The sequence below is a fragment of the Phacochoerus africanus genome, chromosome 10 (assembly GCF_016906955.1).
Source record: "Phacochoerus africanus isolate WHEZ1 chromosome 10, ROS_Pafr_v1, whole genome shotgun sequence".
In the NCBI taxonomy this organism is placed as follows: Eukaryota; Metazoa; Chordata; class Mammalia; order Artiodactyla; family Suidae; genus Phacochoerus; species Phacochoerus africanus.
Window position 1 is genome coordinate 76,146,790 of NC_062553.1, and position 25,990 is coordinate 76,172,779.

The following is a 25,990-nucleotide window of genomic DNA, read 5'->3' on the forward strand; positions in this document are numbered from 1 at the left end:
TTACAATAAGATCAGAGAATTCCAAACTTTGGAAAACTAGTATACTTCTCTTGACATTCAGTTGCTATCAAGTAACAACAAGATGGAGATTGGGACAAACATATTCATAGCAGTTCTACAGCTAAATGTATGCCCAGGCAATATACTACTTCATCAAGTATGCGTTATCTGTCAGTTACTAAGAACTGTAGTAGTTTTTTTTTTAAACTCTTTTGCTGATTTTTTAAACCACATTTATGCAAAGATGAACAATAAGAAAAAAATACTCCATTTTCTGATTGCATTTTTATGTTTAAATGACATTCTCTCCTATATATTCATATAATTGCAAACTAATAATGTGAATAACATACGAATAAAGATTCTTTGAGCAAGTTAAGTGGAAACATTCAAATAAAATTACAAACCTTGTAGGTGTTTAGACTCCATTTTCTAACAAGTTCTAACTTTTCCATCGCAGGATTTTTAGCTTCATCTGCTAGAATAACTGGCCCACTTTTTGTCTGTGTTCTCTGGCCACCTGCATGATCATAACCAGATAAAAAATAAACCAGATAAAGGCAACCAGAGAAAGAAAACAAAACAGGGACACTGTTCTAATTAAACTTCTTAAGCATTTAAAGAAATAAAAAGGTTCCCATAAAGTGATGGGCTAGATCTTTCGGGAATCATTTTGAGGATAATTTCCACACACTTCAAAAAAAAGCATTTCTTTCCATTAAACACATATGCTCTGTGGTTTGTCCATCTTCTTAAAAAAAATGCTTTTCTTTAAAAAAAAAAACCTGCTATTTACTTCAAGAAAAATAAAATGTCCACAATTAATCTTATAACCTAATGATCCTAAAAAAACCTGTCAGTAAAAATCTGAAAGGCTAGTCCTCTTCACAGTGCTCTCCTTTCACTGTGGGACACAGAACAGAGCAGCAACACAGTGTCATGGATAACAAGACCGACATTGTGCCTCATTTTTTTTCCTCAATATGCCCCCACTCCCAAAAAAGCCAGAATTAATAAAGGCAGTACAAAGCCTCGATAATGTATTGCTTCAACAATTAAGAAACTATGACACAAAAGCAACTTCACAACTATATAGTTGCTAGTAGTAAAATATTTTTCATAGAATAAAATATTTAATAAACATTCACAATGCTAATGACTTGGGACAGAAAATGTATAATAATTTTAAAAGAAAAATAAAATAAAGACAAGAGAAAACATTTTATAAAATGATTTTAAAAGTTAGTCAGCAAAAATTTCTTTTCTCACTCCTACAGCCAGGCCAGCCTTTACCACAACCTAAGAATGAGAACAGTATACAAAATCAAACATGTTTAAGAATTTACAAAGTTCTTATAGAAACAAACTATAAAATACTAACATTTCATATAATAAGAAACAAAGTTTATTTTTTACCCAGTTTTACAATCCAGCAATATTAAAGTACAGAGCAAATCCAATGCAAAGAAATAGAGTTGTCTGGGCACAACTGGTAAATTACACAGTATTTTGTTGCAACCTGACAACTATTTGTAAGCCTAAATTCAAAATAAGAAGATACAACTTTTCCATGTGATCCATTCCAAATAATGAAGAAGCCAACTGTTGAAGGCTCCTTTTTGGTTTAACTGAAAACAGGGCAAACTGCAAAGCCAAGAGTACAGGATCAAATAAGTAAAACAACATCTTCTAGGGCAAAGAAAGGATGATTTAAAATGAATCCCATTTTACAGTGTTTTTAAATTTTAAAGTGAACACAATTTCACATTTGAGATAGAGCCTACAGCTTTGAAAAGACAGAAAGATAGGCTATGGCTAGAAAGATTATTTCTTTTACTGTTAAAAAAATAAGAGTCAGCCATGAGAAAAGTCAGAGTAACGCACATGTAAGAATATAAGGCAAGTGGTACGAAACTGAGTGAGTTTAGCTTCAGCAGTAGCAAGAAGGGATTTATCCAACCAGGACAGTAATACCTGCAGGAGCAATTAAATCACCTCCTTGCTCAGCCAGTCGACTAGCTGCCACCCTGCTAGGAGACATAACAGATGGCAGTGGTGGTGCTGGGGAACCTGGAAAGGGCAGACATTTCACTGTAAAAATCCTTTTCTTCCTCTACATACTGTACATTTTGAATATATGTGTACTGGCATTTCCTTTAAAGTACTGGAAAGCTAGGATTAAAAGCTGGAACGAAGATACTTGCCTTCTTGAAGGAATGGATTAATAAGAAATGGATGCTACCAGGCTGAGTTCTTGTATAAACTTTTCATTGAACTACTAAAGCCAAACAAAACACATAACCTAAGAAGAAACCTGGGAAGATCACGTCTAAACAGGACTTTACCTGGACTCTGCTATTTCCAAATCAATTAAGAGAATGTGATTAAAGTCCCAGAGCTGAATGATTTAAAGCTTAAGTAAATATTTTATAACTTACTACTCTAACATAGGGAGGAGAACTGCAAGTAGAAATCCAAAGGCATGTAATACTATATCACATTTATAATTAAAATTCAGAGAAATGTGAATGAATCGTAGCCTTCACATAAATAGTGGCTAAAATTTTCAAATCATAAATCAACTATCACAGAGTGTAGATACTGCTACGCATAGTATGAAGGCAAGGATCTCCATCAATTCTGTCACCTGGGAGCTTATTCAAAACGCAAAATTCAGGCCCTTCCCCAGACCTTCTGGACCAGAAGCTGCATTTTCACAAGATTCTCAGGTGATCTGTATGTATTTTGAAGCCTGACAAGTGCTAATACAGAGTGTTATTCTAATTAATCCTAAGAATCACTTCTGAAGCTTTTAAAATAACTCAGGGCACTCCACAACACCTACTGATCATCAGTGAAAGAGGTTGTCTGAAGGGCTTTTGCAGGGGGGTGGGGGAGGAGGAACAGTCTTAGTTTTTTTATTGGATTGATTTTTGGTTTTTATTTATTTATTAGACAAAATTATATATATTTAAGGTATACAAAGTGATGTTTTGATATATGTGTACATTGTGAAATGATTACATTCTTCACCTCATGTCTGTGTGTGCGTGTGCGTGTGTGTGTGTGTTGAGAAAACTTGAGATCTATTTTCTTAGACCATTTCAAGTACACAGTATTATTAACTTTAGTCACCATGCTGTTCTTTAGGCAACTGTTTTTTAAAAACCACTTAGATTATTCTCAAACACGACCAAGTCTGAAAACCAGTGGAAAGAACACAATTTTTAAATGAAACACAACTGAATTTTATTTTATTTATTTTTTTTGCTATTTCTTGGGCCGCTCCCGTGGCATATGGAGGTTCCCATGCTAGGGGTCCAATTGGAGCTGTAGCCACAGGCCTACGCCAGAGCCACAGCAACGCAGGATCCGAGCCGCGTCTGCGACCTACACCACAGCTCAGGGCAACGCCGGATCGTTAACCCACTGAGCAAGGGCAGGGACCGAACCCGCAACCTCATGGTTCCTAGTCGGATTCGTCAACCACTGCGCCACGACGGGAACTCCTGAATTTTAAACTCTTAACCGGGGTTTGAAATTCTGGCTCTGCTTACCACAGAGCATCAGGAACACCCTGGCAAACTACTTAACATCTCTGAGTCTTTGCTACCTACAGAGTAAGAAAAACTGAGCTCCCAACACTGCTGCTAATGTCCAGCATTAAACAAAAGAAAACTGTACAGATTTAATTAATTTCTTTATTTTGAATTCTAAAGGCTATCTATCTTTAGGGAGGGATAATTAAAAAAAGTTGAAAAAATCAACATCCTTTCACATGTGAGTATACTTTAATGTCTGCACGTTAATTTTATTTCAACTACACTCTTTCCCAGTTCTCTAGAAAACATATGTCAAATTTATAACTAAAATTTTCTAGTAAGACAGGATCAATGTCAACTTTCTCATATTCCATATATACTAAGTTCTAATCAGAAACCGTCACCAAAAACTTTAATTTGGACTGGATCTAACATTAAAATCCAAACATGCAATAGATCTAAACAGACTGGTGCTATCATTCCAAGTCAGAGATACCTGTCTTTTAAAAAAATCTTGAACCATAAAATTTGAAACTAGAAGAGACCATGGAAATCAACTAGTCTGAAATTAAACTACAAGGGAAATGATGTCCAGAAAGGTTAAAAGAGCTTCTCATTAGAGACTCAGATGTTCTGAATCCACACCCTAATAGCTCCACTATTAAACTCAATACAGAACACACCAATCCATAAGCTATTTGTTGAGTTGGAAGGTATTTATTAACCGGTTATCCAGTCCAATCACCATTTTAAACAAAGACTTCATCTCTATTGTCCAAGGCACAAGGGTTTCTATTATACAAGGAAGCGTTAAATAAAAGATGACTACTGCAGTTCCATTTCTCGATGATCCCAGGAACAGAGCTCTATTGTTCTGGTTACGACTGCTTATTAATTGTGCCTAAGAAATAATCCCATGAAACAGATGAGATACATATAATATATGCAATAAAATGATACAGAACTTTCCACACTCAAGTAGTGAAAGTCATGGTTCTGAGGTAATTGGGTGACTTCAACACTTTGCTTTAGTTTCAAGACAATTTCTCTGTGTCCTCAACCCTTTAAACCACGAGTTTAGACTAAATTAGTTACTAAAATCATTCACAATAAATAAATAAATAATTCCAACAAAAAATAACTCTTAAATCTCTAGGCTTTTGCTAACTGACAAAAGTTTAGGAAGTTAACTTCGTTTTATCTCAACAGCAGAAATCTGGGAATATGAACATGTGTGTGCAATGATCAAACCCCCACTAAAACAAAACTTAGGTGCACAGCACAATTCACTCTTAGGAGTTTTGATTATTCACAATTTCCACTATATTGATTCTACAATGTATTTTAGGGGCATATTTCAATATTTATTGTTAAGTTGCATTTAAGTATAATTTTTTCTAAATTTGTTCTAGAGATGTAAATGAGTAATGCTCTTAACTGCAGTAACCTTCAAGTAACAGAGTCATTACTATGATTCAGTCATCTTTCCAGAGGGCTAACAGAGCCCCAACATTTTTTCATAAGACCTGTTTCCTAAATTTTAATCATGATGCTTCCCCCCATGTTCTTTCCAGTTTATCTACATATATCTTAAAACAAAGGCACTTAAAACAACCACAACTTTCCAATAGATGCCCAACTAATCTGAGTGTGGCATAATGATGATCATTTTAATATACTGATCAACAATGCCGTTTGTGGTTAAAAAAATGTTTTAAAAGTCACTTCAAAGGGACATATATTACTACCATTATCATGAAACATTTTTTATTCCAATTTAAAGGATTAGGATGAATCTGTAAGCAAGTAAAGCTGACTGGTGTTTTCACACCCATGCATCACTGATTTCAACTACTGTATACTATTATCCCATTTAAGGGTGAAAGGATACAACCAAATGTCTGCTAAATAATTTCATCGACGACACTTAAAATACCTTAAAGGTATTTTTTTTAATTCTATGTTGATATTTAAATTTGGAAACTGGTGATGGGTTCAAAAATGCTGTCACATTATGGAAAGTAAGCCGTATCCCTTTAAGCACTCAAAATTTTAAGCAATCAGTCAACCTTTTCAAAGTTATCCCCTAGATGAGAACAGCACAATGCTACACAATGACTAATGAGATGTTAACATGGACACACCCTTTCTGTATATTTTTCTGAACATAAGCATGAAAAGGGGAAAAAATGATGTCACTATATAGCCCACTCATTTTATAGCCCAGAGTGGAAGGCATTATACTGGGTTATCCTAAATGCCTATATCCAAGATCCAATTCACAAAGAATATATTTCACAATATATGCTGTTTTTGACAAAAGTGTTGGCCACTAGTAAAATTAAAATGTAGACTACAATTATCTGCAAGAGGGCTAAGGATTACAAAGGCATGGGGATTTTTTTATTTTGTGAAATTATAGTGTAGTACTAAAATTAATATACTTCACTGAACATCAACTCCAATTGCTACTTTAACTACAGCTCTGCCAAGGAAACAATCCATTTTTACATACAAATGTTCACATGATTTTACTTTCTTTCACTTGTGTAAAAATGAAAAATACCTAATAAAGATTATTATAGGCAGGAGGGTCAACAAAGGAGGGGCTTTTCTTTATATTAGAAATAGACACATGTAGACAGGATGCATGCAGAAAAGAGCTAATATATTTGGTCTAACTACGTATCCGTCAAAAAGACCAGGTTACAAAAGACTGGCTCTTTAACATCTAAGAACATCTAACATCTAAGAACTTTCATTTTGTGATAATTCCCTGCATCCCCAGAATGGTAAGACTCACGAATATGCCTAAACTTTTCATACAAACGATGTGGTTTATGCTTTCCTTCTGGGAGTCTGGAGTCTTGGCACATGCTAGGCAGCGGGTGCCTGTGCGGGCAGTCTCCAATAAAAATCCTGGACACTGAGTCTCTAATAACTTCCCCTGGTTAGCAAACATTTGACATTTGTTGTCCCAACTCTGCTGGGGGAGTTAAGCCTTGTGTGACTTGCAAGCTTCCGCCTAGTTTTCCCCAGACTTTGCCTCAGGCATCCTTTGTCTTTGCTAACTGTGCTTGGGGTACTTTTGCTTGCCTGGAGTATGATGAAATACTGAGTCCTCGGGGCCTCTTAGCACATTATTGAATGTGAAGGTGGTCTTGGAGACCTCCTACACAGCATGGTTTTTAATGAAAAATAAAAACTTCATTTTCCTAATTGCTTTGGAAAAAAAATAGGAAATATGTATTTATATAAATATTGGTTTACAGTTAGAAATTTTGTGGTATAGCTAAAATATTTAAATATGCATTCTTGATATAACTTTTGTTTTTATTTCAGAATTTTAAAACCAACTCTTAAGTAACAATTAGTGAAATTACACACACTAAACTATTTATATAAAAACAACTACTAAAACAATTTCTAGGAGTTCCTGTTGAGGCACAGTGGAAAGGAATCAGACTAGGAACCATGAGGTTAAGGGTTTGATCCCTGGCCTCGCTCAGTGGGTTGAGGATCCGGCGTTGCCCTGAGCTGTGGTGTAGGTCAAAGACGCGGCTCGGATCTGGAGTGGCTGTGGCTGAGGTGTAGGCTGGCAGCTTGGATTTGACCCCTAGCCTAGGAATCTTCATATGCCACAGGTGCGGCCCTAAAAAGGACAAAAAGACAAACAAACAAACAAACAAAAAAACCCAAACCCAATTTCTAACTTATTTAAATTGAAAAGGATGTTTATAATCAATGTCTTAAAAGGAATTAAAGGGCTCAATTCTTATACTTTATTAATAAAGGTAGTAGCATTGCATGAACTTCTCTCATCCTTCACCCCAACCATCTTTAAAAATAGTAGGATCCTTACCTTGAAACGTTCCTGCATCAATAACCCCCTCTTTGGTACCGTCAAAGCCATGAGAAGTGATTTGGGTTTCTGAGAGACCAAGTCCAGCTGGTAAAGAACGCTTGAAATCCTTAGCAACATTTAAATAGAAGAGAAAATCTTGTAAACAATCTCACATCAAATAACAGTTCAGCCTAACTATGTCCTTTTAATCACACCTTACACTCTTTTTCTCTCTACTATGTAGTATTTATTCCCTTTTGGCTATCACAGCACCCTGTAATCAAACTCAGCAAGATTTGCTATTAAGAGGTATAGTGTATGTCAAATACAAAATACTTTCATCATTTTAGAGCTAAGCATCAGGCAGATATTAAAATTCAATCTCAAATTTCTAGTCTACTGATATATCAGGAAATCATTCTCAAAACAGAATTAAGTTGACTAAAAAATCATGTCTAATATTAAAAACTCATTGATGTCTAATATAATTATGATAAGCCTGGCTAATGTTAGTATAAACAAATCCTTCACTTGCAATATTAAATTTCCCTTTGATTTCCAGGTTAGCTAGGTAAAAAGGACTTCTCTCACTTCAATTAGGGTAAGGTAAAGAAAATTTCTTGTTATTTAGACTTACATTAAACATTGATATTAGCCAATCTAATTGCAAACTTAGTGTATAAAGGTAATAAACAAAATATTTGGTCTCCAGTCTTAAAGCAACAGAAAAGAGAGAAGCCATGAAACACGAATTTCCAATTTTAGAAGTCCTTTCTTTCCTCTGGCTTCAACATGAGGAACTGCCCAGTTTTCATAATCAGAATCTATGAATGGATCCTATTGGTTTTTCACAACAATGACAAGTGAGCAATGCACTAAAGATAAATGTCTTTGAAATCCTTTCTTAATACTCTATTCCACTACGCATCATGTACAGTTCTAATTTGAAAACTTAGCATTAACTTAGTTTTCCGATTTGCAAAGTAAAGACTTAACAGATACAATCTTTCATAACTGACAAGTGTTGAGAAGGGTTTTTCTTGAGAAGCTCAATAATTTTGATAGGCAATTATTTGATAGGTGATGGTGGACCCAGAATTAATAACTAATGAAGTTCATTCTCACTTGCTGTGATTTAGCAAACAGCATATGACTCAGCATGTGACAGCTGACTCTTCTTGTTACTCGTTCACCCTCCCACTTCAAGACACTCTTGAGTCTCCTCTTTGGTCATTTGATATGTTCTACTGTCTCCTTTGCTGATTCCTCCTCATCTTCCCAACCTCCAAATCCTGGAGTCCCCCAGACTTTTTCTCCTATACTCACTTCTTATTGATTCTGCTGGCTTTAAAAAAATCACCTACACATTGACAACTCCAAAATTTATGTTTTATCTGGGCCTCTCTCTTTAACATACCTAACCACATACTCATTATTTCCACACGGATGTCACAGAGGCATAACTTCATATATCCCGAACTGATTGACTCCACAGTAAATCCCTACTGCCAACAGACAGAACAAGATAAAATATGGCACTACTGATAGTTTCTACTCCATTCAGTTGATGGCATCTCTGTTACTAAAATCTTAACCAAAAATCGTAGGAGTTATCTTTGACTCTTCCTCTCTTACACCATATTCAAACCATCAGCAGATCCTATCAAATCTACCCTCAAAACACATCCAGGATCAAATCAATTCTCACCACCTCCACCATGGTCTAAGTCAGTATCATATTTCACCTGGATTATTACAAAAGACTCAACTGCCTTTCTGTTTCTATCCATGAGACACATGAAAGCTATCCTCTATACAAAACTATCCAATAGCCCCCAATCTCACTGGAAGTAAAACCCAGACTATTAAATGTCCTCAAGGGATTACATGACTTCATCTCTTACTGGCCTCAAACTTGCAGCCACACTGCTTCCTCAAAAACAATAACCCAACCTCTGTTTCAGGGCCCCTGTACTTTCTGCTTTTCTTTCTGGAATGCCCTTCTCCCAGAAATCCACAGGGTTTGTTCCTTTATTGCTTCTTTGGCCAGAGAGGCTTTCTCCTGACAATGTGAGAAACAGCAACTCTGGCAACTAGAATTCATGCTGGAATTCCCTACTTTGCTTACCCTGTTTTATTTTTCTCATAGCAGTTATCACTAAGTAACATGCCATCTTCGATAAATATTTGTTGGATGAATAAATGAATTAATTGAATAAACCAAAGGACTTATGACAACACCATGCAGATTAAGAAGTTGTTACAGCAAAAGGCTTATTTTAAAATTTAATTTAATGAGTGTCTGCTTATTCTTACCATGGTAGACTTCCTGGGCAAAGAAAAAGATAACATAAGGTACAGTCCTTGCCTCATTGGAGAGACAAGATATACAAGACATACAAACATTAATATAAAAGTTGAACATGGTGCCAAAATAAGGACAATAAGTATCAGAAATTCAGAATAGGGACTAAATCCAACGAGAACCAAATACGAAAGGAGAAAGTACTGCTTGAGCTCTAGAACACAAAGGATTTATTTTATTCATTGAATCAACACTGAATGAGGAGTTCCCGCTGTGGCACAGTGGCTTAAGGATCTGGCACTGCTGCAGCTGTGGTGTAGGTGAGAGCCAAGGCTTGGATTCCATCCCTGGCCTGGGAATTTCCATATGCCGCGGGTGCAGCCAAAAACAAAACAAAAAACAAAACCAAAAAAAACAATGAATGAGCACCAAGTTCATGACAGCCACTGTTCTAGACGCTACAGATACAGCAGTGTGGTAAAGAGGTAAAGTCTCTGCCCATCAGATTCACGCGAGGTGTGAGGGAGAAGGAGACTGACAGTAAAGAAATGGATCTCAGGTAAGAGGAAGTGCAGTAACAAGTACAGGTGACCCTTGAAAACTTTTATGCCATTTTACTTATTTCCTAATGTCACTTAAGAAACCTCTTGTCATAGGACAACATCCTTTTCATCTGTGTATTATCTTGGAGAGCACTGAGAATTAAGAAGAAAACATTCTTTATACTTAGTTTTACTTCTTTTTTTTTTTTTGTCTTTTTAGGGCCGCACCCGGGGCATGTGAAGGTTCCCAGGCTAAGGGTCAAGTTGGAGCTGCAGCCACCGGCCTACACCACAGCCACAGCAACGCAGGATCCGAGCTTTGTCTTTCATCTACATCACAACTCACGGCAATGCCAGATCCTTAACCCACTGAGCAAGGCCAGGGATTGAATCCAAGTCCTCATGGGTACTAGTCGGGCTCATTCACTGCTGAACACCACGGGAATTCCTACTTCCTATTTTTAAACCAAGTCTCTGAGTCTGTTCATTTTGCTGAATAAATGACCTTTACCTTTCTAGTTGATTTTTTAATATACTAATGTACTAAATCAATGGTTTCCAGTTTTAAATATTAGTGATCCTTTTATATACATTGATATTAAAAGCAATTAATCTTTTAACTCTAAAAGATAACTACATCTCCTACAAAAGAAATGTCAAAGCACCAATGTTTCTTAAACTTGGCAAATTTGATTATTAAGGTCAATTATTTACAGAGTAGTTTCCCTGGACACTGTCTTGCTCCAAGTTTTGACAGCTTTTCAGTTTTCCTTAAGAAAAAAGTATCAAAGACTTCTCTCAAAATATGAGGGATAAAAAACCACAAAAACATACAAATGGCAGAGAGGTCCAGAAGAACTGTGCTTGCTGTATTCTCAGAACTTATCTGAAAGAACATTACTCCTCTGAATCATCTGTTCTGTCACAAAATACCCCAGGAAAGAGATATAGTAGCAGTGGTTGGGAAGAGGGGAGCAAGTAGTAGGTTAACTAGGAAACATGATGGATGCCCTTATTGCAACATTTTCAAGAAGTGAAGGGATGGTTCCAACTTGTCATGCATGGCCTCAGGGAGAAACAATTTCTAGCTGTCTGAGGGTGTTACATTTCACTCAAACCCCTCCCAATGGTCTCCCCCAAGGGTCCTTTACTCAACAATCAAAAGTTGTTCCAGAAAAAACCTCCTGTCCTTTATGTAAAACAGCTGTAAAATCTGAAAAGCACGGAGGCCTTCCTTGGCTTAAACTGTTCCTAAGAGAAGTTTAACCCAAAGTGGTACAAATAAATAGGACCATGCAGATCCCGAAGAGAATTATCATTGTGCTAGCGGTCTGGAAGGTAAACTGCTGCAAGACAAAAATGATATGGGCTATGTGAGAAGAATGCATGACTTGGGAGAAAACACTGAGTATTTTATGAGCTTGTTGACTGTTTTTGGTAAAATACACATTCTCTAAGAAATATAATTTAGCTTCATAGTTCACAAAAATCTTAAAATCACAAAAATCTTAACATAACCCTTAAATTTTTAAAGGCGGTGCCTAGCCTAGTAACTTTTAAAATATCTGCATTTACTCTTATAATTTCCAGAATATATTTGAGAGACAATGAGCCCATTTATAACTACATAAAATCTCTAATTTGCATTTTTATGTCACTGACATTCACCTCAACTTTTGAAACTCTGTAAAGTCCTGATTATCAGTTTTACAACAAAATGGAATAAACCTGAAGTTAACTTTTCATTCAAGCTACTAGGATAGTGCTGGAGTATGCAAGTGTTTTAGAAAATAACTCTTTAGACAAGTAAAATAAAACAAAATGTACTGCTTCTAGCAAAAAAATTTCATGTACAGTTCAAGTTCTTTTCAAAGGATACAGAATATATGTGCAGTTACAGCTTCCATAAAGCTGAGAAGGGGTGCTCATTTTCCCAAAATAACTTGCCTCCATTTGCATATTTTGACAGAAGAATAAGAATGAAGTTAAAAATGTAACTTTATAGTTTAGCATAGTAATCTACATTTGAACTAAAGTTAGTGCAGATTAACACTTAACACAAAATGTTCAGCAAATTTGCTTTTTAATACAAACGCACACCACCACAATACTAAGCAGAACTAGAGATTAATGAATTCTCCCCTTTAACTCAGAGAGAGGAGGAGAAATTTTTTTTAAAAAGGAGAGATTCTCGGAGTTCCCATTGTGGCTCAGTGGTTAACAAATCCAACTAGGAACCATGAGGTTGCAGGTTCAAGCCCAGGCCTCACTCAGTGGGTTAAGGATCCAGAGTTGCCGTGAGCTGCGGTGTTGCCGTGAGCTGTGGTGTAAGTCTAAGATGAGGCTCGGATCCCCTGCTGCTGTGGCTCTGGTGTAGGCCAGCAGCTGTAGCTCCGATTAGACCCCTAGCCTGGGAACCTTCATGTGCCGAGGGAGTGGCCCCAGAAAAGGCAAAAAGACAAAAAAAAAAAAAGGAGAGATTCTCAAAGCATCATTACAACCATCACCAATCTGTGAGAACTCTTCAGGTTCTCTATAAACTACACCAAGATAGTGATGCTATAAACTCTTGTTAATTATTTGTCGAATGAATGAGAGGGAAGTGTGGAGAGAGAAATGAGACTGCGACTGTGTCTGTGTCTGTATGTGTATGTGCTGATAAAATGGAAAAAAAAGTAAGTCCGATTTGCTGTCTTGATCAAATGGAGTAACAGATATGGGAGGAGATTGTGATCATAAAATGAGTTGTTACACTTTAGATTTCAGAAGTGCTGTTTCTTGAGCAATGACAAGGTTGAAAGTAGCCATGGGAGTTCCCATTGCTTAGGTAGAATTGGGCATGAAAGATGAAAGGCATTAGAGAGGAAGATACTGATGAAATCTGAGACTAAAGTACAGGTTGGGTTGTACTATAGGTGAATACATCTTCTGTCTGCCTTCACACTTTTTTGGTCCCTTGTCCAACTACAAATTACCAAGTGTGAATCAAACTACCAACTTTAGGTTTCCTACAGACTTAGGGCAAAAAATGATACATCTTTCCATGTTGTTTTTACTACAGCCCATCATCTGCATCAACACAGGCAGGCAAGCTATGCAATAGATTTTATTTCACTTTCAGTATTTTTAAAAAATAAAGCAGGATACTACATACTGTGCCATTAGTGGGCTGTGTTTTTGATAAGCCATGCAAACAGCTCAGACACCTTATATATAGCACTTTGGAAGGAGTTGCAAACTGAACTTTGCCTGAAAGTGTGCCCGATGGCCTGCGAAACCCTGGGACATCAAGGATAATGGTAGAAGTTGGGGATAGAGCAGAAGGCCTGGAGAGACCAGAACCCTCCATAGTTTGAGGCTGATTGAGAGGGTAGATGACAAGGTTAAGAGGGCAGGGGAGGTGGGGGGGGGCCACAGACTGCAAGGAGCTGGGGGTGGGGGTCAGTGTCAGCAGCGCACGAGGACAGGAGGCAGTTCCCTACAGCAGAGAGCCTCGCAGTGTAGACAAAGGATAACCTGAGTCCGAATCACCTAGTTCACGTGTCTGAAATTCTGGCTCCTGAGCTTCACACTCTATCTTAGTGAGGCTTACAAGAAGCAGCTAAGAAGAATCGGCGTTTTTTAGTACCCACATTAAGTTTGAGAACTGGTAGTTTAAAAGTGGAGAGGTGAGAAAATGCTGACCCTCCCTCTACCCAATTGATAAACACAATGTTGGGGAATAATCAGCTTTGACTCAAGATAATTGCAGAGTGGTAGAGGCCCCCATGAGGAGGTTAAGGAGGTGGAAATATGTTTACAGTTGAGTTGGAATGTGGAGCTCTGTTTGAGTAACAGCTTTGCTTTGGCAGATATTCCTTATAAGCAGTTAAATGTTTAAAACAACAAGGGGATTTTAGATTACCAAAATTTATAGAACATTGAACATAAAATTTGCAATTTGTCTCTTTTAAAATTATATTATGTACGAGTTCCTGTTGTGGCTCAGCAGAAACAAATCTGACTAGCATCCATGAGGACGCAGGATCAATCCATGGACTACTCAGTGGGTTAAGGATTGGAGTTGCTGTGAGCTGTGGTATAAGCTGCAGAAGCGGCTCGGATCTGGTGTTGCTGTAGCTGTGGTATAGGGCAGTGGCTACAGCTCCAGCTCGACCCCTAGCCTGGGAAATGCCATATGCCGCAGGTGCAGCCCTAAAAAGACAAAAACAAAATAAAATTAAACTAAATTATGTAAATGCTATGGCAGGTTTTATCCATTTTGAAGAAGGAGATAAGGTGTTTAAATTGAGAAAAATAAGTGAACTATTAGTACTGTATCTGCTCGATGCTAGGAATACCACCAACTCTTCTCTCCTCCTTTCCTTACACGACATGCTTCCGGTTTTCCTCCAATCTGCATCTTCAGAAATGGCTTGGTGTTCTTTACCAGCTCAAGTTTGTCTACAAGAGCCAAGTCTGAAGTCTCATTGCTTTTTCCCATGGTGAACCACTGATCTGTCTGCCTTGTCTCCAGTCTTGTCAGCCCTGAAATTCATTCTCTGAATGGCAGGCAGAGACAACCGTGTAAAAGGCGAATGTGATGACTCTCCCTATCTTCTGGCAGTTTGCGGTCTACTCTCTTGGCCTCGTCCCCACCCCTCCACCTAGACTAGGGTCTGGGTTCTAAGTAGTACTGACGTTTGATAAGAATGAACTCATTCTTAATTTGGTAAACTTGCATCAAAGAACTGCTGAATTTCACTCAAAGATAATCACTGTAGAAATATTTGTATGTTACCTACCTTCAAAACAATTTCTCCTAGATATTTAAATGATTATCCATGACCGTGTTTATTTATAAATAAAAGCAGAATCTATAAATCAAAATACACAGGCCTTCAGCCTTTCATTAAAAATTGATTTATTCAAAATTTTCAACAGGACTCCCAATGCAGAGTTAATTTAATGGATGTATATACAATAAACACATATTTTAAAATAATTTGTGGTAATAGTGCTAAGAATATATTCTATACTTGGAAAGTAAACATTAAAATGAATCTAGAAATGAATCTTGAAAAATAGGTGCCATACCTTTAAAAGAGTGCAAGATATACACCTGGTAAACAGTGGCCTTAGGAAAAAGCTCCCATCAAATCAATGCGCCACTGACTGAGCTACTGACTTTTTCAGATGATGCCGAAACACTACATTGTATCACCATAGGGGGGCGGGGCGGGGGGAATGGGATGACCATGACTGTCATCACGTGCTACTCAAATTCTAGGGCAGAATGGCTGAAGTAGAAAATATGTTAAATCTAAGTCATAGTAAAATTCATTCTTTTACTGAACAGCTGCTGTGAACCGTAAGCTGTGCAGTGTATATACACGGCCTCTGCCCTTGAGTGATTCCATCTCTCAAGAAAAGCAGAGAAATAAATGGACCATGACAACATGAAGGTGAGCGGAGGAAATATGTCAAAAGCAGTGTTCTTACAATTTCTATCCTTACATTCTTTCCCAAGTCTTACTCAGACTGCAAAAGTATATTATCCAGACTGGTACATACAAAAGAATGGAGAAACTACTTAGTTTGACAAAAAGCATTAAGGAGTAAAAGAAAAATAACAATAAAAACTTCCAAAACAATAAAATCTCCAACAACAACTACAACAACGATGAGCATGATGCATGCCGGGAAATCAAGGACAAAGATGTGTTAAGTCCAAGAATACAATATCCCTTCCTGTTGTCCCAGAGTAGTCTAGAATTCGTGTTTCGACTCCTTATTCTAGCATCTGTTCATTCATTCACCAAACATTTCATCAAAGACTAAGTATCTATTACGTGCAGCACTACTGCCAGGCCCAGGTGATAAGTAAGGAAATGAATGAGCGTTCCTGCCCTCACTGTACTTACAGTCACATAAGCTTTGGGGTAATCCCACCACAACCTCAGAGGCCCTTTTCCTCAGCTGAAAAATATAGTTAGTGAGACTCAGGGATCTTTAAAGTATTCCTACTGAACTAAAATCCTGCTACTGAACTCAAAACTTCAAGACTAGGCGGATTTAAGACACAGGAATTATAAGGATCCACAGGCAGGGTTCAAGGGATCCTAAATTCCTTCAAACTAAATGTAAGATTGGTATATATATGCTTTTCGAGAGAAAAGATCTATAGGTGGAAAAATCTAAATTAGGAATTTTAGTTGTGGGTCTACCACAGGAAAAGTTCTCTTTTAGCTATATCTACTAAGGTCATTTCTCGAAATCTGCCACATATAATTCACAAAAAGCTTCAACTTATTTCAACTTAATATTTAACTAATGGCACAAATTGCATATTTCTAATCTAATATTTTGACTAGCACCATAACAGAAAAAATTATAAATAATATGCAGTTTATAAGTAAAAGAGTAATTTGTATTCTTTAGAAATTAAACTTGGATTTTCTTTGTGGCACAGCAGATTAAGGATCTGGTGTTGTCACTGCAGCAGTTTGGGTCGCTGCTGTGGTGTGGCTTTGATCCCTGGCTCAGGAACTGCCACATGCCTGCTGCAGGTGCCAGGTCCCCCACCCCTCCCCCCCCCCAAAAAAAAGAAATGAAACTTAATTATTTTTTAAAAGATAATAATTACTTTTCATTTAGACTTAAAAATATTTTTGCTGTAAAGAATTACAACAATACTAAGATTGTTTTTCTATCCTCTCTACGTACTGCTGTTGCCCTCATCTTAATAAAAAGAGTAACAAGCCTCAAAACATTAACAGTATGTTAAGCTGCTCCGAAGGAATTTCTAGGGCAAATCATCCCATTATATTCTCTAATTCAATGTGAATATTAAGTTAGAGTTCATCAGGGCCTCTCCTAGCAGGAGAGACTAAGAAGGAAAATCAAATGAAAAATCAGATATCAGCAATGAGACAGAAAAACAAGAACAGAATCATTTACAATTTCACTGCCTGGGTCATAGTGACACCATCCGGCCATATGAGTTATGACAACTTAATAAACCACCATCTCAATTTTATAAAGGACCTTATACTTTTTTAAAGTGCACTATGCACTAGGTAGTAAATAAAAGCCATTATATGATTTTAAACATCAAATACATATAAAAGGAAAATGTATATTAGTAAAGTACTTCAGAAAACTGTTTAAAAGCTAGCTTTACATGAAATCTATTTACTAGTACAGTCTAATGAATTTTTATCTATATTAAAATAGAAACATGAATTAGAGCTTGAATACAATTTCTCTTTTATTGCTCAGGAAAATAAAGGAGTGTGCCAAAATGTAGTTAAATATATGCCTAACGGACCTTGGATGTAATTTATTTAAAATAGTCAAAAGACGCTTTTGAAAAACTGTTTTCACTCACGATAAAAGGAATTACATAGCCAATTTTTATTTACAAGAATACTGAATATGTAAGAGACTCTCAGGACAAATACATTTTTCATTAGAGCAAGTACAAAGAGAAGCAAGTCTTATGATGTTGAATTTCTTAAGGGAGGTAGAGTGAAGTGTACTGGCTGAAGTGGAGTCCTACCTACTGGTGAAGTTCGCATCCAGTAAGAGGAGACCTCCAGAAGAACACCTCCTTTCCTTCCACGACCCTCGACAGAAAAGGAAGTAACATCACACGGGAATCTCCAAAAAGAGAATCAGACACCGAACAACACATAAACTTACAAAGCAGAAAGTCAACTGGCTTTGACTGCATTAGCAAAGAACTCATACAGCTATACAAGGGTTTAACTCATTTCGCTTTAATAAGGCTCTTTAGGCGTTCCCTTCGTGGCGCAGCAGAAACGAATCCAACTAGGAACCATGAGGTTAAGGGTTTGATCCCTGGCCTTGCTCAGTGGGTTGAGGATCTGGTGTTGCTGTGAGCTGTGGTGTAGGTCGCAGATGCGACTTGGATCTGGCGTTGCTGTGGCCGTGGTGTAGGCCAGCAGATGTAGCTCCGATTTGATCCCTAGCCTAGGAACCTCCATATGCCGCAGGTGCAGCCCTATAAAGCAAAATAAATAAATAAATAAATAAATAAAATAAGTCTCTTTATTCTAAAGTTAAAATTTGAAAAGATTTAAAAAGTCCTTTTTTCAGTGCTACTTGAAGGCAAATAAAATTTCTTAACTAGAGACTCATGAATAAGTTTAAGGCACGAGGACACCCTGAAGAACAAAGCTGGAGGAATTAACCACCAGGTATCAAGATGGAAACTAGTATTTGTTCCAGACTGAATTACCCTAATAAAACAGAATAGGGTAAACAGAATAGGGTAGTATTATTCCAAGGATAGCAAAAAGACCAAGAAATAAAACAATAAACCCAGGAGCAGACCCACACATATAAGACCACCTGTGTGGAGACAGGATCATCTCTTCAATAAACGATGACTATGACATGATATTTGCGATTTAAAAAATGAACCTTAGCCTGTACATCGCTGCCATACACAAGATTCAAGATGAATCACAGACCTACATATGAGAAGTAAGACAGTAAAGAGTTTTAGAAGAAAACAGAGTAACTCCACGATATTGGGATGGGCAAAGATGTCTTAGAAGGGTCACAAACATCACTAAAGGGAAAGAAACACTAACAAACTGGACTTCATTAAAATCAGCTTTTGCTCATCTAAAGATACCATTAGCAGAGTGCAAAAGAAGCTACAGACGAAGAATACTTTTGCAATACACACATCCAAATGACTTAGAATATATAAAGAACAAATGAATTAGAAAAAGGCATATACTAATAGAAATTTCAATAAGCAAAGGACTTAAAAAGGCATTTCATAAAAGATAATATTCAAATGGTCAATAAGAATATGAAAATATGCTAAATATCATTCATCATTAGGGAGAGGCATATTAAAACCACAATGAGATATCATGATTCCATCAGAAGGACTAAAACTACAAAGTATGACAATACCAAAAATTGGTTATGATATGGAACAACTGAAACACTCCATCATTGCTGGCAGGATTGTTAACTGGTTTGATCACTTTGGTAAACTAGCTGACAATATCTCCCAAAGCCAAACATCACATACCCAAGACTTGGCAATTCCACTCCAGCGTATCTATGATTATATGATTATGTATACCAAAAGGCCTGTACAAGAATGGTCACAGCAGTTTTATTCATAATAGCCCCGGCCTGGAAACAACCTAGGTATTCATGAACTGAAGAATGGATACATAGGAGTTTCTGTCTATCGTGGTATATCAGGAATGAATCTGCCTAGGAACCATGAGGTTGCGGGTTTGATCCCTGGCCTCACTCAGTGGGTTAAAGATCTGGCATTGCCGTGAGCTGTGGTGTAGGTTGCAGCTGTGGCTTGGATCCTGTGTTGCTGTGGCTGTGGCATAGGCCAGCAGTTGTACCTCCAATTTGACCTCTAGCCTGGGAACCTCCACATGTTTCGAGGGTGGCCCTAGAAAGCAAAAAAAAAAAAAAAGAGAAAAGAATGGATATACAGATAATGTATAGTAACACAATAGAGAACTATATTACAATGAAAAGGAATTAAATACTGCCAAAGTAACAGTATGAATGAATTCCACAGACATGTTGAGTGAAAGCCGGTCAGAAAAGAGTGCAAACTCTTTCACATGCAGTTGAAGAAGTCAAAAGCAATCAGCAACGACAGAATTATGGCAGTAGTGGTTACCCTGGAAGGGAGGGAGGTGTCCTGCCTAGAGGAGGGCAAGAGGGAGCTAGGTAAGGACTTGGAAATGTTCCTCATCTTACGTGGATGGTGGCTCCACTGAGCTTTACACTTAAACTTGTGCTTTTTATGTATAAGCTATAGCAAAAAAAGGAAAAAGAAGAACAAGAACAGGCTTAAGATGGCAGGTCCATCTCCAAAACAATGCAGCATTTTGTACATAATGCATTTTTTCTAGATGAAAGTTTCCTTAGACTATTAGAATATCAACTCCATGATGGCAGGTATTTTTTGTTCACTGTGATCCCCAGTACCTGGTAAACAGCAGACACTCAGTAGATATTCACAGAATAAATTCACAAAAAGGAGCTGTTACCGAAAATAAGGTGAAGCAACAATCATTAACTAAAATCCTGGTATATTGTGTTATTTGAATTAAGTTTATAAAGTAACTGGTAGAGCACCTAATGATGGCAACTTGAGTTTCTTTAATGCACATGTGTCTTAGTGTTTTCAAATACCAGAAAGACTAAAACCTGAGGTGCAAATTTTCTTTGAGTGCTCAGAATTTAAAAAGTCGTTTTCTTCTGTCAGTCACTCTATATTGGGCCATGGGTGCTTAGAAACCAAGTTAAAATACCTGCAATTAAAATATACACATCCTAGAGTTCCCGCTGCGGCTCAGCAGTAACAAACCTGACTAGTAACCGTGAGGATGCAGGTTTGATCCCCAGCCTCACTCGGTGGGTTCCGCATTGCCTTGAGCTGTGGTGTAGGTTGCAGACATGGCTCGTATTGGGCATTGCTGTGGCTGTGGTGTAGGCCGGCAGCTACAGCTCTGATTCGACCCCTAGCCTGGGAACTTATGTATGCCACAGGTGTGGCCCTAAACACACACACACACAAATACACATCCCAAGCTTGAAGACACATCTGCTTCTTCCAAAGGACTGCTGAGACAAAAATCAGTGAAATTCAGTGGAATTTTCTAAAACGTCATTAAATGCACTCTTTTCTGACTGGCTTCATTATAAAAAAAAGAGATTAGGAAAAAAAAAACTAAAAGAGATTAAATAAGTATCTGCTCAAGGTTACACTGCTTGAAATGACAGCTGAAATTTGAACCCACGTTATCTTTAAACTCAGTGCCTACATTAAAATACATAAATGAATTTCAATTTCAAATGAGAGGCAGATCAAAATTAAACACATCCCAAGTTTCATTTTCCACTCAATCAAGTTTGCCACTTTGGAAAGTGATCAGCAAAGTCAAGAGAAGCCTACTTAGGAATTATGTATTAAGGACACACAGAAAAAGAGATCAGACAGTACCAATTTTTTAAAGGATAATCTACAGTTAATATTATCCCCCTTGTTGCAACATGGACAGAACTGGAGACTCTCATACTAAGTGGAGTAAGTCAGAAAAAGAAAGACAAATACCATATGACATCATTTATATCCAGAATCTAATAAATGGCACAAATGAACCTATCTACAGAAAAGAAACAAACTCATGGACTTGGAGAACAGGCTTGTGGTTGCCAAGTGGGAGGGGAGGGAATGGGATGGACTGGGAGTCTAGGGTTAATAGACGCAAACGATTGCATTTGGAGTGGATAAGCAAGGAGATCCTGCTGTACAGCACAGGGAACTATATCCAGTCACTTATGACGGAGCATGATAAAGGATAATGTGAGGAAAAGAATGTATACATAACTAGGTCACTTTGCTGCACAGCAGAAATTGACAGAAAACTGTAAATCAACTATAATAAAAAATTTTTAAAATATTGTTTATCGCAAATAAGACAAAGTTGTTGTTTTTTTTTATAAAGTTATATGCCAAAGTCATCAGACACACTCTTGTCCTGGTCATATAATAAAAGTACAGGTAGTAACATCACAGCCTAAATGCTTTACTGGCCTGGAGCTTATTCCTAACAAATCACTAACATGACCCACCTAGTCATCTAGACATAATAACATTAGATTCCTGGCATTTCAGCCAATTTGTAAAAAACACTCCTATATTAAAAACTCAACTACTTTCATCTCGACATTTAAGGGCTTATCCTGATTCTCTGCATTAAGAGAAAGAAAGAGTTCTTACCCTGTTAAAGCCATGATCATGAGGGTCATCAACTTCTCCATTACTAGTCACTGGAATTTCTGCTGCTGAATTTTTTGGAGATTCTTGAGCCATGGTAGACTCCTAAAAAAGAAAAAGAAAAAGAAATAGTCATAAATAACACCAAATCATAAAAGGCAAATATTCAAAAGACTACATTCATGTTTCTTGCACTTAAAAGCCACCATTATAGTCCTTTTTAAAAATAATTACAACCTGCCTAATCCTTATGTAATAATCATGATACTAATATAATAAAACATACATCTGTATTTTAAAACTGCATTCAACTTAGATTTCTAGATTATGTTGTAGGTGCCAGCAGACAATATCCTTACCTTGTAAATAAGCAAATGACACAAAAATCAAAGATGCAAATAATGTCTTAATATTATTGAAAACGGTTTTTACCTTGTAGACTCCCTGAGTCTTGGGCCTATAGACCACACTTTGAAAAACACTAGTACAGACAAAGTTAACCAACACTTGTGAAACTTGCCACGTGCAAGGCACTCTACTAGAAGCTACAGAAGAGAAAAAAAACAAACAAGTCAGTTATTGCTCTGGGGGGAAGTACCGATGACTCCGCCGATGGGGAGATCGACTGGGCACCTCAGTAAATACCTTGGACTGAGGGTCTGCCCTGTTTTCTTTAGGACTCTCTCAAACCAAACCTTTTAGAATAGCTACAGACTGCATTAACCCTAGGGTCTCCTGAGGCCAGATTTCTATTTCTTGGCAGCACTAGAAATGTTCCATTTCCCATTGATCCTCATTTATATTTTATTCCTTCTGTGCACCTCTTTTGCTTTACCATGACAAATTTTATAAATAATAATGTTTTTGTTGTCTGACAAAAAAATGAAGAGAAAATCTCTACATCTTTGTATCCCCAGGGCAACAGAATGAGGGTCTAAGCAGGTAATTTAGTAAAGATCTAAATAAAGGCTGTGGAATAGAAAAGGGTGAATTCTAGAGTTATTTAGTGACTCATTGTGGGAGATTAAAAAGGAGCAGGAATGAAGAATGACTGACTCATGCCCCCTCCCTGCCCCTTACCCAATTTTGGGCTTGGGTAACTAGAAAGACAAATGTGTCACTCACCAAAGGGTACAGCAAAATCCTGAGAGGCACGGAATGTTTCATTCATAAATGCCAATGATTTTCTACCTTCTCTGCATCTTAGAACTACCTGGAGAACTTAAAGTTTTAAAAATAGTTTTAGGAGTTCCCATTGTGGCTCACAGAATTAAGAACCCAATTCAGTGTCCGTGAGGATGGAAGTACAATCCCTGGTCTCGCTCAGTGGGTTCAGGATCCAGCATTGTGACAAGCTGCAGTGTAGGTCGCAGAGGCAGCTCAGATCCAGCATTGCTACAGATGTCGAGTAGGCAGTTGCAGTTGAATTTGCAGCTCCAATTCAATCCCTAGCCCAGGAACTTCCGTATGCCACAGGATCAACCTTGGGGAAAAAAAAAAAAAGGTTTTAAAAGCTCGCCAGGTGATTCCAACGTGCAGTCAGCTGAGAGCCACTGCTATAAGAGCGCCCTAGACTCTTCAAACAAACATAAAAATTTAGTACTGGGAAGATCTACAAGTCACTTAGTTCAACTTGTCATGCAGATTAAAACTATACTCTTAGTAGTTCCCGTCATGGCGCAGTGGTTAACGAATCCGACTAGGAACCATGAGGTTGCGGGTTCGGTTCCTGCCCTTGCTCAGTGGGTTAACGATCCGGCGTTGACCGTGAGCTGTGGTGTAGGTTGCAGACGCGGCTCGGATCCCGCGTTGCTGTGGCTCTGGCGTAGGCCAGTGGCTACAGCTCCGATTAGACCCCTAGCCTGGGAACCTCCATATGCCGCGGGAGCGGCCCAAGAAATAGCAACAACAACAACAACAACAAAAAAAACTATACTCTTATACACCCATTAGAATAGCCACATTTAGAAAGAATGTCCAAACCAAGTGTTAGCAAGTATGCAGACTCATACACTGCTTGGTGCCAAGTAAAAACTGATAATATAACTTTGGAAAACTTTTTGGCAGTACTATTAGAGTTAAACATGTCTATGCTATGAACCAGCAGTTCCACTCCTAGGAATATACCCAAGAAATATAGTGCATATGTCCATCATAAAACAAGGACAAGAATATTCACAGCAGCTTTACTCATAATAGCTAAAAACACCTATTATCTGTGTATTATTAAAAGATTACAGGACAACAACAAAAATAACAGCTAAAAACTGGAAACAACCCAAATGCCCACTGACAATAGAACAAATAAAGAAATTTTAGCATAGTCATATGATGGAACACCACACAGCAATAAAACAGAATTACTGTTATAAAAAACAGAAAAAAACTCACAACGTTATGCAAATAAAGGTAGACCCAAAGAGTACACACTTTATGATTCAACACAAAAAAGAAAAGCAGTAAGCCATGATGCTGTAAGCAGAACAGAGTTACATGGGGTGGGGAGTGCTGAATCACAACCTTGGGGGCAGGACTTCCAATTTCTGTCCCTGCAAGTAGGGAGCTTGGGAGTCACCACTCCATTCGCAAAACAAGCAAAAAGCCAAGCAGCTGAAAAATCAACAACTCTTCTTGGATTCGTGAGGGAGGGGAGGCCACAGGGCACACTGCTACTCCCCAACTGGAAAGACAGCAAATGAGGGGTGTCCGTGGCTTAACCGGAACCAAACCCAGTGGAAACTACCTCAGGAACAAGTGCTGGGGTAAGAAAACCTGAACTGCTGCGGGCTCAGCGTGGACAACTGAGAGTTAACAACTCCAGGTGAGTCCAGTCACAAGCAGGGCCCCACCACTGACTCCGACCTCCAAGACCTGGACCAGGTTCCTCCAGCAAATACTGCAGGAAAATCCCCTCATCCTTCCAGCAGGGGGAGGAGACATGGAATCATTCTGAAACATACCCGAGGGCTCTGTTCCTAACAAGGCCTGCCCTCAGGAGAACCAGAACCTGAGCACCTAACTGACCCGCAGAAGGCAAATACTCAAACCCAGCACACTAACCTCCAGCCACCCTGTCCCACTTGCAGACAGGAGAGAAGATCTGAGATAATGCCACCAACAGGTTAATAGAAAAACAAACTGTAGTATACACATATGGAATATTTCTCAGCAATAAAAAGGAATGAATTACTGATGCGTGCAGTAACTGTTGATTAATCTCAAGAGATTATGCTAACCCCAAAGAGGCAGACACAAAAAGAATACATCTTATATGATTCCATTTATGCTGAAATCTACAACATACAAAACTAATCTATCATGACAGACCAGCTGTTGCCTGGAGGGAAGGCGGAAGGGGAGGACTAGCTGCAAAAGGGGCGCAAGAAACTTTATCTTCATTGTGATGATGCTTTCTCAAATTTATACATTTTCAAAACTCACTGAACTATACATTTAAAATGCATGCATGTTTTATCATATGTCAAGAATTTACCTCAATAAACTGTTGATTTTTTTTTTAAGGGTAAAATCCCATCCTACCATGTCTAATGGCAGAGGATTTATTTTTCCTGAGGGCCCCAAATCCACCCACGTGGAAAGCGTACCAGTCTGGTGGGTGTAGGCACGCAGCCCTGATCACAGTGCCCACCAATAAGTAAGGATGGACTTTTGGCTCTCCAACCAAGTAGCAAATAAGGTTTGTCATTTTCCAAATTATGCCTCCATGACAAAAATAAATTAGGCCATGGAATTCCCACTGTGGCACAGTGGGTTAACGATCCAACTGCAGTGGCTCAGGTCACTGCAGAGGTGCAGGTTTGATCCCCAGCACAGTGCAGTGGGTTAAAAATCCAGTGTTGCCACAGCTGTGGTGCAGGTTGCAGCTGTGGCTCAGATTCAACCCCTGGCCTGGGAACCTCCATATGCCATGGGTGCTGCCAAATAAATAAGCTCAATACTCTCTCATTATAAAAA

General features: G+C 38.0%; 1 protein-coding gene across 12 annotated transcripts in view; it reads right to left on the minus strand.

The window, feature by feature from the left end:
• Positions 1-25,990, minus strand: part of ARFIP1 (ADP ribosylation factor interacting protein 1) — a 101,961-nt gene that overhangs the window by 46,634 nt on the left and 29,337 nt on the right. For 9 of the 12 annotated variants that reach the window (XM_047798232.1, XM_047798239.1, XM_047798228.1 and 6 more), the window contains 4 exons: positions 22,019-22,120; positions 7,405-7,513; positions 1,975-2,070; positions 408-520 (listed from right to left, as the gene is read on the minus strand). In XM_047798232.1, coding sequence (XP_047654188.1) covers positions 408-520; positions 1,975-2,070; positions 7,405-7,513; positions 22,019-22,111 — 411 coding nt within the window. In that variant the 5' untranslated portion in view covers positions 22,112-22,120. Of the gene's footprint in view, positions 1-407; positions 521-1,974; positions 2,071-7,404; positions 7,514-17,773; positions 18,038-22,018; positions 22,121-25,990 lie in introns of those variants that run through there. The other 3 variants (XM_047798238.1, XM_047798237.1, XM_047798240.1) reach the window with 2 other exon arrangements.